At 32.6% G+C, this 18900-nt stretch overlaps 4 protein-coding genes across 5 annotated transcripts; 3 read left to right on the top strand and 1 right to left on the bottom strand.

Moving 5' to 3' along the window:
* The first annotated feature begins 71 nt into the window (after positions 1-71).
* On the top strand, positions 72-3016 carry LOC105675292 (U3 small nucleolar RNA-associated protein 6 homolog). The gene is made up of 8 exons (XM_067355427.1): positions 72-163; positions 248-374; positions 959-1149; positions 1239-1475; positions 1574-1916; positions 2132-2302; positions 2364-2535; positions 2664-3016. Exons 1-8 carry the CDS (start codon positions 72-74, stop codon positions 3014-3016), a joined length of 1686 nt encoding a protein of 561 aa, XP_067211528.1.
* A 475-nt stretch (positions 3017-3491) lies between these two features.
* On the top strand, positions 3492-10977 carry LOC105675592 (splicing factor 3B subunit 1). Its single transcript, XM_012372858.2, has 18 exons — positions 3492-3652; positions 3995-4173; positions 4307-4490; positions 4904-4983; positions 5194-5358; positions 5601-5817; positions 6046-6450; positions 6669-7132; positions 7222-7579; positions 7682-7974; positions 8083-8208; positions 8309-8530; positions 8653-8835; positions 8941-9129; positions 9295-9470; positions 9554-9826; positions 9955-10171; positions 10268-10977. The coding sequence occupies exons 1-18, from the start codon at positions 3499-3501 to the stop codon at positions 10424-10426; spliced, it is 4044 nt and encodes a 1347-aa protein (XP_012228281.2). The 5' UTR covers positions 3492-3498; the 3' UTR covers positions 10427-10977.
* A 1905-nt stretch (positions 10978-12882) lies between these two features.
* p53 lies at positions 12883-15426 on the top strand. Its single transcript, XM_067354755.1, has 4 exons — positions 12883-13004; positions 13059-13136; positions 13288-13555; positions 14239-15426. Exons 2-4 carry the CDS (start codon positions 13081-13083, stop codon positions 14992-14994), a joined length of 1080 nt encoding a protein of 359 aa, XP_067210856.1. The 5' UTR covers positions 12883-13004; positions 13059-13080; the 3' UTR covers positions 14995-15426.
* On the bottom strand, positions 15289-18376 carry LOC105675614 (uncharacterized). Of its 2 annotated transcripts, none has more exons than XM_012372891.2 (5): positions 18155-18376; positions 17742-18026; positions 17335-17554; positions 16209-17066; positions 15289-15740 (listed from the first exon to the last, which is right to left on the bottom strand). In XM_012372891.2, exons 2-5 carry the CDS (start codon positions 17987-17989, stop codon positions 15492-15494), a joined length of 1575 nt encoding a protein of 524 aa, XP_012228314.2. In that variant the 5' UTR covers positions 17990-18026; positions 18155-18376; the 3' UTR covers positions 15289-15491. The 2 variants fall into 2 exon arrangements, with proteins under 2 accessions (XP_012228314.2, XP_012228313.2); XM_012372890.2 differs by having other exon boundaries at positions 18172-18376.
* Between the last annotated feature and the right edge of the window lie 524 nt (positions 18377-18900).

Below are 18900 nucleotides of genomic sequence, written 5' to 3'. Positions count from 1 at the left end.
TTTGCACATTTTGTGCACGTTGCTTCTTAAATTATATTCTTTCTAAATATTTACGAAAGTTTTTCGTAAAAATGGCGGAATTTGTGGATAAACGATGTGAGGATATGATTCCTGTGTTGGAGCAGATGGGAAACATCAAACTTTTTGATAAAAGTGAAATTAAGTAAGTTGAGATTATATGAACGCAAATGTATGTATCAAATATGTGGCAGCAAACTTATATCAGACTTTGATGATCATATTTCAGAAATATAGCTAAAAAGCTTAAAGAATTTGAGTACAAAATTCAACGACACACAAAGTGTAAGGAGGACTATCTTCGGTATATACAGTATGAAATGGATCTTTTAAAGTTAATTAAACAACGGAGAGATGTAAGTAACTGAGTATTATATTATATTTAAAAAGATTGCTATATTATACTATAAAATTTTGATAAATATGCAGAATCTAGCAACTCTAGTATTATTATGAACTATAAAATTTGATACTTTACATTTTGGTGAATAGAATATGAAAATTATAATTCAAAACTAATTAATTTAATCTAAATCTAAATATACTATTTTTTATTTTATACTGTATTTTATATAGAATTATATATATGTAAACACATGTCACGTAAAAATTTTTTTGAAATTTATTCTATTTCTCTAAAATGTGCATAAATCTCTTTGGATATCACATATATTGTGTATGTTAAATAATTATATATTTTACAAACATTATATGCATATATTCTTTTAGAAATATGGTATTACTCAAAAAACATCAGAAATTGACTTTGAAATAGCTTGTAAAATAAATAGTTTATATAAAGCTGCAATATATAAATTTCAAGATGATATTAGATTTTGGATTGCTTACATAAAATTTTGCAAACATGTGGTAAGTAACAAAATAAGGTGAATTTTGTTCTTTTATTATATGCAGTCAACTAAACACAAATGTTTTACAGCATTTTAATGGCAGTATCAGTCTAATGTTGAGTAGAATGTTGCAAGTTCACAGAGATAAGCCAAAATGCTGGCACATAGCAGCACGTTGGGAATTGGAGGAGAATAAGAATAAAGAAGGTGCTCTGCAATTTCTTCTTAGAGGTTTACAGATTCATCCTGATTCCCAGTTGTTGCACATTGACGCTTTTAAGTAAGTATTTTGAAAATGTATATTTTATGTTTTTTCTATAACTTATCAACTAATTACTCAAAATGTATTTTATATATACATTTTTTTAGACTGGAGCTGGACACTATTTCTGAGGTTTCTAATAGTGGTGAAAACGCTGAGAACTGCGAAGATAGCTCAGCGTCAGCAACGGTGGACGATAAAGAAATACCATCTTCATTGAAGAGAGCATATTCTGTCTATCGAAATGCTTTGGAACATATTAAGGATATTAAGTTTATAATAGAATTACTTAACATCACTAAGGAATACAGTGACATCGAAAAATTGCAGAAAAAAATTATTTGGTAAACAGATGTTAATGTTATAAATTTGTTGAGTGCATCTCTTTCTTCGTGAATGTAAATTGATTTGCGGTGTCCATATGATTAATTTGTAATTGTAGGGATATGATTCAGGAGTATGCTCACGAAGCTTTAACATGGGACACGATGGCGCGTCGTGAATTACAAGGTTTGATTCAGCCTAGTCTCACTGACACACCAATGGAACTCGAGAATTCCGAACAGACCTCCTTGAGAGATCGTATCACATCTTGCAACAAAGTCTACCAAACTGCTGTGAAGAAGATCAAAACTGAAGAGATGTGGTCGCTTTATGTAGATTGCTTATTGGAGATCAATCGTGATCAAGAATTGTTGCCGAATTTCAAGAAAAAGCTTCTGAGGACTGCCTTGGTGCAAGGTCATCAAGCAAAAAAGCTGAAGGAAAAATATTATTTGCACTGGGTTTGTGTTTTAAAATACTTTGCCATAACTATTGCTTATTGTCGCACATTTATTTTAATATTTCCATTTCCAGAAAGTCTCTTTTAGAACTTTACAACCAAAATATCTGTTAGGATATTAACATATTTTACAATTTAATGAATGCATATATTAGAAACAATTAAGCATTATTCTTTTTTTACGATTATCTAACGTATAACTATTGTATATTATAGATTAATATGTTAATCAGTAAGGAGATAAGCGGTAATGACGAAAATGCCCTTAATGAAGTGCTTCGTGGAGCGACCGATGCTATTCCGGACAGCGTCAGTCTTTGGTGCGAGCGAATAAAACATTTGTTGCAATTTGAGCAGGAAAATGAAGCAGACACTGTATTATCGGAGGTGAGAAATCTTGTGAATAATTATGTCGGTATAGAAATAATTTATTAATTGTCATAACTAGGCGACGGAAAAATTGGGCGAGAAAGCGTTACCTTTGTGGAGAATGCGTATCTTACACTCTCAAATCAGAAGTTCAGAAGATGCCGAAAAGATTTTCGAAGCCGCTTTAAAACACGTGCGAATCGCCAAAGAAATTAAGCCTATATGGCTTGAGTGGCTAGTTTTAACAAAAGGTAATCAAGATAAAATTAATGTTAATGCTTTTTACGTTTTGTTATTATCTTTTAGTTTACTTATTAAAATTTACGTATACATTTGTGCCGGTACACTTATAAATTTTTTGTAATATTTTGTATTTTAGGCATTCGTGCAACTCGCAAAGCATATGAAAATTTCTGCCGGCACCCACCCACTTCGTTGGAAGTTCATAAAAAGATGGCAATGCTGGAATGTTTGCAGCCAGAGGCTTCGTTGGAGCACATGCGACGACCTCATGAAATGGCGACGCTACAATTTGGAAGTGACAATACATCCGTTTGGTTAGATTATATTAAGTTCGAAATGAATTATGGCTCAAAGGAAGGAAAGGAATCGAAGAAAATCGGTAACATATATATGAGAGCAGTCAAGAACTTGGATAGTAATTTAACAAAGCCCTTTATGGAAGAACACAGTTTGTTTATGGCTAAATCTGATAATGCTAATTCAAAATAGTGCTAATTGCTTAAGCATATATCATGTATATATATCGTATATATACTCATATATACAGTGTATCATCAAAACCATTGTATCAACCTGTTATTTGTAATAAATAGATAATAAATTTATAAGGTAACATAATATAACGAAGCAAATAATTATGAAATAGATTTTAAATAAAATTATCTTCGCTTATTTTCATTATTTTTTGCAAGAGCGAAAAATAAAAAGTAAAATTTTTGCGAATATAGAGTATATGTATATATAGAGCTAAAAAGAGAGCGAAAATCGAAGTGAGAAGGAAATTTAAGTGGTGTTATCGAGCCATTAGCTGACTTGCGCACTTCATTTTAAGCCTCCATCAGTCTGTGCAACTTATTGCAGCAACCGCATGCGATCTAGTAAATTACTAGAAATGCTGTGTGCGCTGTATGGTGCATTTCTAGTAGTTTACTAGATTGCATGCGAATTGCTGCAACAAGTTGCATAGTCTGATGCAGGCTTTAGGCCTCAAAGTGCTGACAAAGAGTTGTGTTACTATATATAACGTTTCGTGCATCCGCAAGCTACTTTCTACTTTTATCCTCTTTTACCGTGGTGATTGCATTCTAACGTTGATAATGGAGTCCATTCCGCGGACGCACGAAGGTTTTTCTTATATTAATTTTCTTATATCGTTTCTGGAATTTATTTTGTATAATTAGAAATCTGGTGTTCTATAATTAGAGAAATAATAGAATCTATTTCTATTAGAGAACAATTATTAGTAGAAGTACGTTTTTATCTTTGGCAAACTGGCATAACCTCTTTTATGATTATTATGGAAAATAATTTTATTTTATTAATTAAATATTATATATGAAAATATTTTTAATGATACATTCATATTTATAAAAGACATTTGTAAAGAACTTATTTTTTTATTTATAATCTATAATGTAATTCTTTGATACACTTTATATATGATAATATTATATTTATTCATTACAGACATTGAAGCGCAAATAAAGGAGATTCAGTCTAAGAAAAAGGAGATATTGAATACTATATCTGAGAAGGAACAAGTTGGTTTAGGAAAAACTGGCTTTTATGATCAGGATATTTATGATGGCAGTAATAACAAATACGATGGCTATGTTACTTCAATTGCAACAAACGATGAGATTGAGGTAAATAACATATGATTTGAATATTTTATTATAGTCTAAGATTTAGTAATACTAAAAAAGAAATTTTAAACAGAATATATTTGTTTTTACAATGTAACTTACAATTCATAATTTAACTTTTCTTCTTGGCAAGGATTATGATCCATTTGCGGATAGACGAATATCCACCATAGCTGATAGCAAAAGAGATGATGAAAAGGATTATGATCCATTTGCGGAAAGACGTCGGCCAACCATAGCTGAAAGAGAAGATGAATATAGGCAAAGGAGACAGAGAATGATTATCTCTCCTGAGCGTGTCGATCCTTTTGCAGAAGGTACTATTTTAATATATCTTTTTATTAATATTAATCAATATTTTGGCAAACTATAATTATATCTTTACATTTTTTATTATTTAATTATAAAATTTTTATAAATTAGTAAGTTTGATTCCATCTTTGCTTTATGTATATTTTTGCCTATAAATACAAAAATTTTATTTATTTTTTTTTTTAATAGATACTGCACACAAATTTACCTAATTCAAATTTAATAAAATCTAAATTTGGCAAGATTGAATAATCTCAGAAGTTGAATTTAGCAAAAGCTGTAGGAGTTAGACTATTTATGGTCGAACATTTATAAGCATTCTACAATTAGTCAAACAGTTATGTATTATAATTAATATGAAAGTAAAACGTGTGTAATTTAATTAATATATGATATTAATATATGATATTACTTACAGGTGGCAAAACTCCAGATGTTGGTTCTAGGACGTACACTGAAATTATGCGAGAACAAATGCTTAAAGGAGAGGAAATGGAGGTAAATTTTATTAAATTGGAAATTTAAAGTTAAATTAATTTTAAATATGATATAAAGCGTACATGTACGTATGTTTTTTTATTATTGAAATTTATATGATACATAAATGTTTTTTGTTTTTTAATTGTATATTTTCAATATCTCATTTATTATGTAATTAGAATTTTTAAATTATACTAATCAACTTTTGCATTTTTTTTTCCTGCACAGTTAAGAAAACGATTAACAGAGAAGGTTAAAGATGGTACTCTAAAAGCTAACGGTGAATCTAAACTGGCACCGAAGAAGAGAGGTCGTTGGGATCAGACGGATGATGCTCCAGTGTTGAAGAAACTATCTGGTGTTGCGCTAACACCGTCGTGGGACAATGCAGACGTATGCTCGCTATATTATATTTATATAAGATTTAATTGCGATTTTTACAATAGAATCTCTCTGCATTTTTGTAGTTTACGCTTCCGCAGTTTTGTTCGCTTCTTCTCTTATCTCTTTATTTTCTCATTTACATAAAATTTTATATTTGAGCTAATATTTTGAATTAAAAGTACGATAAAACATTAAGAAATTGCAAATTGATTGTATATATATTTGTAATATTTTTTGTGTATTTATCTCAGGTAACACCAGCTACTATTAGATGGGATGAAACTCCCGGCCACGGCAAAGGAGCAGAGACACCTGGAGCTACTCCAGGCGTCAGCACAAGAATGTGGGACGCTACACCAGCGCACGCGACACCAGGGGCTGTTACTCCGGGCAGAGAGACACCTTCTCACGAAAAAGTTGCGTCCAGTCGACGTAATCGTTGGGATGAAACTCCGAAAACTGAAAGAGGTTGAATTCTATTATTTTGCTTCATTAGTTCTTTTATTTGTTTGTTCTTTCAATTTGTTTCCTACACATAACTACGAAATTACCTTAATATTTTAATTATATCTAAAAACTTTTATATAATTATGAAACTTGATATATTTAACACATCAATATATTTATTTTATTAATAGTTTTGTTATATTGAGTGCACATCGTAGAAATATTAATATATTACTAATTATACTGTAGAAACACCCGGACATAATAGCGGTTGGGCAGAGACTCCGAGAACCGATCGGGTTGCCGGGGATTTGATACAAGAAACTCCGACACCTTCGGCGAGCAAGCGGCGAAGTCGATGGGACGAGACACCGTCAAATCAAACGCCAGGCTCGATGACGCCGCAGACTCCGGCGACGCCACTTACGACTCCTCATCAAACAACGATATTAACTCCGAGTGCTCTTACACCGACGGGACCCAAAGCGATGGGTCTGGCCACTCCGACTCCAGGACATTTGATGTCTATGACACCTGAACAACTGCAGGCTTATCGTTGGGAACGCGAGATAGACGAGCGCAACAGACCTTTATCGGACGATGAATTGGATGCGCTGTTTCCACCTGGATACAAAATTTTGCAGCCACCAGCAGGTAAGACGCAGATACAATGATGGAATTAATATTTTTTAACGAATATTAATAATGTTTTAAAATAGAATTTAGATATTAGAAAGTTAAAAACATAAAAAACAAAATATTTAAAAATGTTAAATGTAACAAAAATTATAGTGATTTTTTTATAAAACAATTTAAAACGCTGAAACATTTTTTTATTGGAATACATATACATAATTTACGTGCTTTTTCAGGATACATACCTATTCGCACACCCGCTAGAAAGCTTACTGCGACACCCACACCTATGGCCGGCACACCTCAAGGTTTCTTTATTCAAACGGAAGACAAGAACGCTAAATACATGGACAATCAACCAAAAGGAAATCTGCCGTTCATGAAACCAGAGGACACGCAGTACTTCGATAAATTGCTAGTTGACGTAGATGAAGAAACGCTGAGCCCTGAAGAACAGAAAGAAAGAAAAATTATGAAATTGCTTTTAAAAATAAAAAACGGAACACCTCCAATGCGCAAAGCTGCTTTGAGACAAATAACGGACAAAGCAAGAGAATTTGGTGCTGGACCTCTTTTCAACCAGATCCTTCCGCTTCTTATGTCACCTACTCTTGAAGATCAAGAACGTCATCTGCTAGTCAAAGTTATCGATCGCATTCTTTATAAGTTGGACGATTTAGTACGACCGTATGTGCACAAGGTAATTGTTTTTATTGTTATGAATTTATTGTCATTTTATTTCACTTCTTCAATCTTACTTAATTTTTATTACACTATCCAAATTTTTAGATTCTTGTCGTCATCGAACCTCTATTGATCGATGAGGATTACTATGCTCGTGTCGAAGGTAGAGAGATTATTTCAAATTTGGCAAAGGCTGCGGGTTTAGCCACAATGATCTCTACAATGAGACCAGATATCGATAATATTGACGAATACGTACGCAATACCACAGCAAGAGCATTCGCTGTCGTCGCATCCGCTCTTGGAATTCCTTCCCTTCTCCCTTTCTTAAAAGCTGTTTGCCGCAGTAAGAAATCGTGGCAAGCGCGACACACTGGTATCAAAATCGTGCAACAAATAGCTATTTTAATGGGCTGTGCCATTCTGCCACATCTGAAAAGTTTGGTAGAAATCATAGAACATGGTAAGTGAAAGTAATATAATGTAAATATAAATTGTTCTTTTTTTAATATTATATATATGGGATGTTTATTTCGGAAACTAATTATGGCGTGTAATTTTATAGGTTTAGTCGATGAGCAGCAGAAAGTACGAACAATTACCGCATTAGCCATTGCTGCACTGGCTGAAGCAGCAACACCGTACGGTATCGAAAGCTTTGACTCGGTGCTAAAACCGCTTTGGAAAGGTATCCGCACACACAGAGGAAAAGGTTTAGCAGCGTTCCTAAAAGCTATCGGCTATCTCATCCCATTGATGGACGCAGAGTACGCGAATTATTATACCAGGGAAGTAATGCTAATCCTTATACGTGAATTCCAGTCGCCCGATGAAGAAATGAAAAAGATTGTGTTGAAGGTAAGATATTAATATTTACCATTTTTACTGTATCATATTTTATAAATTAGTTGCATCGTCCCAAAGTGAGTTTTTTAACATTTTGTATAAATTGTATTTAAAAAATAGGTAGTCAAACAGTGTTGTGCAACGGATGGTGTGGAAGCTCAGTACATAAAGGATGAAATTCTGCCTCACTTCTTCAAACATTTCTGGAATCATCGCATGGCATTAGATCGTAGAAATTACAGACAGGTAACGAGCTAAAATATTACTACGAAATATTTTGATACTTTTAAATATACAAATTAATAAATTCTTAACTACGTGAATTACAAAATAAATAAAATTGCAGCTTGTAGACACGACGGTAGAGATAGCCAATAAAGTGGGTGCATCAGAAATTATTAACAGAGTAGTGGATGATCTAAAGGATGAAAATGAACAATATAGAAAGATGGTGATGGAAACCATCGAGAAGATAATGGGCAATTTAGGAGCAGCAGATGTCGATTCTCGGCTAGAGGAGCAGCTCATTGATGGAATTCTATATGCCTTCCAGGAACAAACAACCGAGGTCGGTTGAAATTTGAATAAAACTGATAGAAACTATAAGTAATCGATTCATATAAACGCACAAATAAATTGTGGATTATTTATTGAAAGGAAAAAAGAAATTAAAATTAATTTTGTTTGCAGGACGTAGTTATGTTGAATGGTTTCGGTACGATCGTGAACACATTAGGTAAAAGAGTAAAGGCGTATCTTCCACAAATATGTGGTACAATATTGTGGAGGCTGAATAACAAATCGGCAAAAGTAAGACAGCAAGCTGCAGATCTTATTTCGCGTATCGCAGTGGTCATGAAGACTTGTCAAGAGGTAAGGGATGCATTATAGGTTATATTTTTCAATTTTCCACGAAATTTGAAATAAATTTACAATATAATCGCAATACAATATAAATGATGTATATGATACTTCCAGGAAAAATTAATGGGACACTTGGGAGTCGTGTTGTACGAGTATTTAGGTGAAGAATATCCAGAAGTATTAGGTAGTATTTTAGGGGCATTGAAAGCCATTGTTAATGTCATAGGAATGACGAAAATGACACCACCTATCAAAGATTTATTACCAAGACTTACTCCTATCTTGAAGAACAGACATGAAAAGGTAAAAATCGTATATATTTTAGTTCTTTTACTCTCAAATTTGATATTATTCATGTCGTTGTATAAAATAAAATTGTAATTAGTTGTAAAGTTGAATATTTCTTGAACACACTTGCTTTGTTTTATTCCTTTTTACTTAATAAATTGCTGATTTTGTTTTGATTAGGTGCAAGAAAATTGCATTGACCTCGTGGGCAGAATCGCTGATCGTGGTCCCGAATATGTTTCCGCACGAGAATGGATGAGGATATGTTTCGAATTGTTAGAATTACTGAAAGCTCACAAAAAGGCTATTAGAAGAGCGACAGTAAATACTTTTGGTTATATCGCCAAAGCTATTGGGTAAGTTTGGTCATTTAACGCTGTCTATACGTATGTATAAAATGTTTACATTTATATATAGCTTTTTAATTTTTCTTCAACAGACCGCACGATGTGTTAGCGACACTTTTGAATAATTTGAAAGTCCAGGAACGTCAGAATCGCGTTTGCACAACAGTGGCTATTGCCATCGTTGCTGAAACGTGTAGCCCTTTTACAGTGTTACCTGCATTGATGAACGAATACAGAGTACCTGAGTTAAACGTACAGAATGGAGTATTGAAATCCTTGTCGTTCTTATTCGAGTATATCGGTGAAATGGGTAAAGATTATATTTACGCTGTGAGTCCACTGCTAGAAGATGCACTTATGGACAGGTGGGTGTTTAAACTGCAACATACAAGTAATATACTTTTTTTCAAACATATTTTTGTGCGAGTAATTTAGGAATAATTTAACATAATAATTTCAACTAACTCTCAAATTCTCTCTCATGATTTTTCAGGGACTTAGTACACAGACAGACGGCCTGTGCTGCTATCAAACACATGGCATTAGGTGTTTATGGATTTGGATGCGAAGATGCGTTGATACATTTATTGAATCATGTGTGGCCGAATGTTTTCGAGACTTCACCACATTTGGTCCAAGCATTTATGGATGCTGTGGATGGATTGCGCGTTGCGCTTGGACCTATCAAGATTTTACAGTATACACTACAAGTACGTAATTATATTTATAGAATGCACGCATCAGTAACTTTTCGTTCGCGAGAAGTGCATTATTATTTACATGTATTATTTCTTTTTTTATTACAGGGTTTATTCCATCCAGCCCGTAAAGTTCGCGACGTCTACTGGAAAATATACAATTCTCTTTACATTGGTGGACAGGACGCTCTTGTAGCTGGTTACCCGCGCATCATGAACGATCCAAAGAACCAATATATACGATACGAATTAGATTATGTGTTATAATAAATAATGTTAAGTGCAATAGAAGCACAGTACACGTTCATGTAATTTGTTCACTGAGAGAATGATCTCGATTTTTGTACATCATGTTTGAATCTTTTCTTACACACTGCTCATTTAACAATGAAGAAAATTATATCGTATATTATAATGACGTTAAAATGTGATCTATTCATCAATGGCATCGTACAACGATGCAAATCTGCTTACTGAGTTAAATGAAATGTTCTGTATCAGCATATATGTGGGTATCCATTGCTGAATGCCATGTAACTTGTCGCCTTTGCTTCTTTTCTGCATTATATAAAGATCGAAATCTTTCTCTTGTAGAATAAAATGATTCGTATTAATTGTAACGAGTGATAAAAATAATCTTATCGATTGCAAACTTGAAAGTTATTCTTTTAATGAAATCTCTACAGTACACAGCTAATTTGTTTAATTTTAGAATATATAATTGAATTGATATCAATGAAAAAATTAATTGTATTTTTATGTTTTATATCTTTATTGTATCTAATATAAGTGCTGATAAAATGACTAATTTTTGATAATTGAAGATGTATTACTGTATGACGCAGATAAATATTATAGCATATAATTCACATAAAAATTCATACTTTTATATTTATTTTATTCAGTAAATTTGATATAAGAATAGTATATGTTATAAATTTTTTTTCTAAATGTTTCTTTATATTAATATTTATTATTACTTTTTTATAATTTTGTTATGTAACATTAGATTCCTTTTTAAAAAATTATTTTTATAATTTATCCAGATAAAAAATATGAATATTTTCAAGACACGATGTTAATTTCATATTTGTAATGACAATCAATGTAACTGTTCTTTATAATAACACGATCATAGTTCAATATTATCAAATATTTTTATATATATCATGTGATAAATAAAAATATAAAATATAAATACCATTATATTACAAATTATTAATCTTTTTTTATTTAATTTATATGTTTAATAACTAACTTATTATATTGATAATAATAATTATGTGTTTTTTTCGTTATAATAATTTAGTTATGTTAAAAAAATTGTTCTTGCCTGACGTTGATACTACTGAAAAGAGACGTTTGACTTACCATTAACTCATAGTACTTGTAATTTTAAAAAATTTCAACAGTTATAGGACGTCTAATCGCGTCCTTTATTTTTTCAAGGACGTGATTAAACCTCCTTCAATTTTTTCAATGACCAAAAGACGTCTAAAAATTAAAGAATTTTTGAAGATGTGATTATAGGCGTTCTTTGGCCGTTGAAAAAATTAAAGGATGCGATAGGCGTTCTCTGGCCGTTGTAGAAATCAGAAGATGTCTAATAAAGACGCATCCTCGAAAAATTAAAGGACGCGATTATACGTTTTCTAATTTTTGAAAAGTAATGCTGATATCTAATAAGCAAAAATATTTTATAGGGACTTTGTAACGCTGTTTAGTTTCTAAAAAACAAGTCTACACCGGGTGTTTACGATAATTCAAGTTCGAGTTAGTTTCACTAGGACCGACAATGAGATATACATAACCATCTAGAACCTTTATGATTTATGACAACTCAACGCTGTCTTGTATTGCTTGAGTTAAATTCATTGAATTTGTTGAGTTTAATAAATATAATTATATACATATATATATAATTATATCTATTAAAGAGGTATACCAACACACACACACACATACATACCAACATTATTTGTTTCTTTCATAGACTGATTTGCAGTTAACATTTTTTTATTACAATAAAATTTGCTCTATAAACTCAACAAATTCAATTAATTTAACTCAAGCAATACAAGACAGCGTTGAGTTGTCATAAATCATAAAGATTCTAGATGGTTATGTCTATCTCATTTTTCGGTCCTAGTGAAACTAACTCGAACTTGAATTATCGTAAACACCCACCATTGCGCCTATGCAAGTTTATGTGGATATACTTTAAGAACATACAGACGCAAGCTGTAGCATGGGAAGATTCAAATAAGCTTAATATTTTGGTAGTTTTCCACCAAGAGACACAAGCGACACAAAAGTATTATTCTCTCTGTTGCTCATTGAATATCGAACAAAGACAGAGTGATACTTGTGTCGATTTGTGTCAACCTGTGTCCTTTGCTGGAAAACATACATTTTTATTTGTTATTTTAATATTTTACTTTTCTTTAACTTGTCCTCAAATATCTTTATTATTTAATATATGTATACGTTTATGGCCGGAGCACAGACTTTTGCATAAAGCATAACGCATAAGCATAAGGAAATTGATTGGTCCATTTCCTTATGCATTTGCTTATGCTTATATATAGACCAATCAATTTCCTTATGCTTATGCGTTATGCTTTATGTAAAAGCTTGTGCTCTCGGCTTTACTGGGGTCCGCGCGCTCATAACACGTTATTGTGCATGGCGGAATTTGTGGAGGGGATTGAAGGGGCAACCCGACCCGACTGGCAGCACTGTCTGGAAGTGCACACCAGTGTATTCCAGTGTATTCTGCAGCATTCTTGTCCAATAGAAGTTACGTCGACTATCGCTATTTTTCGCGAGGTGCGATATTAAAAAAGTATGTTTCTGTATTTCTTTCCATGATGAATAAACATTATTCTGATAATCAAAGCTGCTCTCAGGAGTCTGCACTGATGAGTGATGGAACATTTGAGCAACTAGAGAGTATGGCTGGTTTAGAAAATCCATTGTAAGTATCTCTTTGTTATCGATGTTATAGGAAATGTGCCGAATACGTACACATGCGTTCAATTTTCATACACGTTATAAATCGGATATTTCATAACATATAAAAAAGCGTAAGTGCTATAATTTATATTATATTTTCTTTTTCCTTCAAGTGATGATAAAGAGAACCTGACATTGACTCAAGGTTCAGCAAATCTTTGCTGCAATTTGTCATTTCAATCTATGGAAAAATTATTAAAGACTAAAGTAGAAAGTGAAGACAATAATACTGCAGGAAGAGCTTTACATTATTCACCATCAGAATTATGTATGTCAGTCAATGATCTCTATTACATTGATTCAACCAATGATTTAATGTTTCCTCAAAAATACGATTTTAAATATTCTCTTGGAGATGGGGGTACTGGTCAAGACTGGATGGTAAGTCTTTCAATGAAGCCAATTTTTATATATTTTGAAAATTTAATGTATCTAAATATATTAAATTTATAATTTATTAAAAGTTTATAAGGAAATCAAGGTAAATCATGTCCATAGATTTTTATTTTTTGAATTAAAATCAAGTTTATTATAAGATAATATATACTTGCAGATAAATTCTGCCTCTTGATGATAATGGTAAATATGAGTAGTTTTTAACTATGTGATATATTATATATAATTTTCATATATGGGGATATCCCATATAAACGATTTTTTGAGTATCATCTTACAACAGTATTGAAGCTGCGAGATGCTGAAAGTAAAAACATCTTAAGATTTTGTATTTTGATACCCAAACAATTGTTCCATAGAAGTATATATAAACTTGCTTAAATTTCTTCTGATCATTTAAGCAATCATGTATTATAATATTGTTCATTTTGTATTAAATTCATGTTTAGGCAAGTTTTGGATATAAATATGAACTTTTTGTGTAGTAGGTAGATATGCCCAATGCATGATAATATTAATTTTATGATGATATAAATTAATGTGTTAAAAATTAGAATTTTATTATTTTACATGTAACGTGAATTATTTTTGAAAGATTTATGTTTAATATACTATCACAAAATATATCTAAGCTTATATTTTTGCTTATTTTCTTTTTTTGCATACAGTACTCTGCTAAACTGCATAAAGTTTTTATCAAAATGGAAAAAACTTTACCTGTACGATTTATGGGATGGAATCCCAATACACCAGGATTGTACCTTCGCACCGCAATGCTGTTTAAGTTGGAAGAATATAGAAGCGATCCGGTTAAAAGATGCCATAACCACATGGCACCAACTAATCTCATTAATCAAAGCATGGAATTATGTAAGATAAAACATGTAGTCCATTGTGTTAATCATCCAAGTGAATATGAGGAGATAAATGAACATCTTTCTGTTGTAACACCATTGTGCGGTTTGAAGTTTGAACATGGCTCACAACATATAACAATGGTCTTCAAGTTTCTATGCAAGAATAGCTGCCAATCCGGCATGAATCGGAGACCAACTGAATTAACATTTACTTTAGAAAATCATGAAGGCAAGATTTTGGGCTGCCAAAAATTGTTAATCAGAATTTGCAGTTCTCCCAAACGGGACAAAGAAAAAGAGGAAGAGAATTTGGCGTCTGCATCTCCCAGGCCGTCAAATCTCTCAGACCGTCGAAAGTTTCCTAAAACTAGGCCAGTTGCCCTCACTACGAAGTCATCTTCGTTCGATAATCATGTCTATAAAGTCGAATTAAATATGCCTGGAAAAGAGAATTATTTGGCAATTTACAAGTATGCGTATGATTTAATGGCTGGTCAAGCATCAAGAACTGGTCGACATGACTTTTTTAAGCCGTATATGGAAGAAGTATCGCGCAAAACACCTTAAATGTGATTACTACCATGTTCCAAATATTTTTTTTTATAAGATCATTTTCATTAAAAATATTTTATTGTAAATGTATTTTATGGTACATCATATTTTATATGTATGTTTGCATTATTCATGAGATACTGTTATTAATGTTAAAGCAGACAACACTCGTATTTGATATGTACTGATAAAAGTGCTTGCATCAAGTGGTGTGTGTATCATGAATAAGATTTTATTTTTAATTAACTTAGTATTGCATGTATTAAACTAGTGTTTTTATTTTATATGATGAACGATAAATGATATTCGTAATACATACATATAAGAAATTTTAATCTCGGATTTATATCTTCTACTCAAAATAGATGCGAACATCCATACATTGTGTATCAGTTGACGATTTACAATATTGATGACGAATAAAGGTTTTTTACTTTTGTAGAACAATGTTTTCAATTCATTTTACTTGTGAATGATGGATATAATTAAGAATAGCAGATGTTTCGTTTCTTTTACACGTACAATTTATCGTGAGCTCGGCATTCCGATATTTTTATGTTAATAGTTTTCAATAATAATGAATTTGACAGTGGTGCGATATGCTGCGAGGATAGCGTTACAGGATCCTCCAAACTCGCGATGTGTCTTTGCAATTGCACCTTCCTACCGTCGTCGCCCCAAGCTTGCAACGTCCATTCCCACGTGCTGCTTGTGTATGTCGTTCTAGCGGGATATGTCATCCATGCCACTTCCTCTCTGCACTATATAACAAAAATTTGATTTGTCATATTTACTGCAAACATAAATTTTCCGCGTTTTTTTTGCTGCTATGTAACACAAGTAATTTTTTGTTTCACAAAAAATTTCCATCTTGTAAAAAGATCGAATAATTTCGTAGAAGATGCATTTGCACATTTTTTACATATTTTTGTATAAAATGTGACGACATACACAATATTATTAATTATTTGTAAAATTCTCTTTCTCTAGATTTCTCTAGATAATCAAATCTCAGAAATATCAGACTTTTTATGTCATGTTTTATTATTTAATAAACTCTCCAATAGAAGTGTCTGATTGAAATGATAATCTATAGAACTATATTAATTATAGATGAATTTTCCAGCCTTCCTTTTTCCAACATTTTTAACTGCAAAGATTTAAAACGCAAAGAAATGCCTTAGAAATGAAAAAGAAAAATAAATAGTGTGTTTCGGAAGATGTCACACCTGGAAGAAAAATATATCACTCCCATGATGAAATATATAAAGAGCATCGCATCCGAAGGGAAGTGGCAGCGGAATTTTTGCGCTTCCGGAATAGAAATGAACTTGCGGCACCGCGTGAGTCTTGACGTGTTCCAGCAGCGAATCGGCCGTCGCTACTTCTCTACAAGATTGTAAAAAGGGACATGCCAGTTGTACACAGGACATAGAATCCGTGGAACCGCCCCAGATCGGCGTTCGTGGCAAGCTCAGCGATTGCTGGCTGGTGTTCATCGCGGACAATTCAGCGATTTGCGACGACGAATCGTGGATACCAGTTTCGCTGTTTCTCGAGAGCTCGCCGGTACTAGCGGACTTGGTGCGATCGTTCAAGGATAATCGTACATGCAAACGATTGGCGTTTGCCGTCCCACCAGCGGAAATCACCGTTGCTTTTTCCGTCATTTCGGACACTCTAGTTAGATTATCGACGGAGGCAGCTTTCTCCTTGCCGCCGAGTAGCAACCTGGCTAATAAGAATTGTCTAGGCTTCAATGCGCTGCAGTTACTTTTCGCCGGACTTGCGACCGCGGTCTCTTGCTTCTTACTATCTTTACCGAACAATTGATCGCGCAAATTACAACGATCGAATGCGACAGGCGTTCTGTCCACTGTTCCATCGTTATTCACGTTGAAGGCGTCGCGAAGTACTCTGTGCAATTTGTCCGCGAGAAGGCATCGACCTTGACCAAGGCGGACCCTGCAGACCGGACAACGTGTCGTCTTCGGCCTGCAGGCAACGCACAGGATGTGCCCATGGACACATTGTGAAACTGGAGGCGCAGCGCTTTCCAAGCAAATTGGGCACTCCAAGGCATGGACCTAAAAAAAAAGGAATTTTATAACACGAGTACAAAAAGAATTCTCGAAAACTTCATTTAATTTAAAGAGAATATTTAAAAGTAATACATTTTCAGTTTTATAATTAAAATTTACTATTCTTTGATAAGAGAAAATTTCATATTTAACTTAAAATCTAATCTTGGATTTAAAAAATTAATGATTAATTAGTGAGTTAATGAGAGTTAGTGATTCAAAATTAATTCTGTCACTAAACAGATGGCTTGTAAATAGTGTGGATGAAACCCACCGTTCCTGACAATGCATTTGCAAGATTTTTAGCTACATCCGGAAGTGGACCTTTCAAGGCTAATCCGGCATCACTTCGCTCCTCTTTTTGATGTATATATCTCCAAATGGAAAAATTTACATCGCGTGCACCTTCTTCACTACGAATCAAAGTAGCGATATCCTTAATCTTCAGCCCTAACAAGTCAATGTCGTCAACGCCCAATAGACAATCACCAGCTCTGATGTAACATAGCAAATAATTTGAATTAAAAAATATGAATTAAAAAGCTTACAATTTAATTTTTAATATAGTATAAAATATAAAGACAAATATATTTTGAGCTATACACTAAAAACAAATCTTAAGACAACTAATTACTTTTGATTTCATTCAAGAGTTCGTTCAAAGGCTCATACAAAACTCACCTCAATCCTGCTAAATCGGCAGGACTATTGTTTTCGACATAGCCAATCCATGGATATGGATCCCATTTTGACTTGGTCAAATGAAACCCGCAAGATTTAGCATGCACGTCCGAGGCTGCGTTTACTTTCCGCAGTTTAAGAACAATCTTTCCCGGTGAGAACAAATTCACTTCTTCTTCTGGCAGCGACATCACGATCTTCACGCCTGCCGTTTCCGTCAATATTTCAGGACGTGATGAATGCGGCATAATTCGGCAGGATTATTCACACTGATGTTTCATCCGACTAAATTTTTTAAATAAAAAAGAATGTTGGAATAAATATTTTAAAATTCCTTCTATATACACAAATAAATAATTCACAATAAGTGATGTTACGCAGTTAACACGTATACAATATATTAATCCACACACTTGGATCTTTAAAGTACCTTGAGCAAGATCGGCACTACTTTAAAAACGATCACGTCTGATCTCCTCGGCGAGAGAGAAAAGTTACTCGCCCGTTTACCTTCACCCATTTGCATGCTCTTGACATTGAATCTTGCATCATACTGTGATGAGAACGCTGTTTTCCTTTTACTTTTAACGTATTAGTTTTATTTTAGAAATACTTTTAACGAAAACCGATTAATTCTGTTTTGCATATAATTTTTTTATATTTAAATATTAATAACATAATTTTTTTACAATAATAAGCAAAAAATATATGGAAATTATATAGTTAAGTAGATTTTATCTTACAGTACAGATGTGTTATTAGAAAATAAACGAATATGTAGTAGTATATTTTATATATATATATATATTTGACTTTCATTACAATCTTGTTTTTCCAATAAATCAACTTTTATTAAGAGCAGAAGAATATAGAAATAATTATTCTAATCATAATAAAATCTAGGAGTTTATATATGCTTTGTACAAAGCCTTAACAGAATTATCTTTTATGAAAATTAAAATAATATCTTACGTTTTTCAATTATATTTATATAATATTTTAAAGCTGGAAGAACATACACCGAGATCATCATTGATCAGGCTGGATTCAGACAGCAAGCAGAAAGGCAATCGTTTCTGAATATATTTATCAAAAAGAATGCTGTTAAATCACAAAATAAAATAGGATTGTCAAGTGTAAGTATACATCAATATGAAAA

Source organism: Linepithema humile, chromosome 5 (assembly GCF_040581485.1).
Source record: "Linepithema humile isolate Giens D197 chromosome 5, Lhum_UNIL_v1.0, whole genome shotgun sequence".
NCBI lineage: Eukaryota > Metazoa > Arthropoda > Insecta > Hymenoptera > Formicidae > Linepithema > Linepithema humile.
Note: the sequence above shows the minus strand (reverse complement) of the source record. Positions and strands in the feature narration are given on the sequence as shown.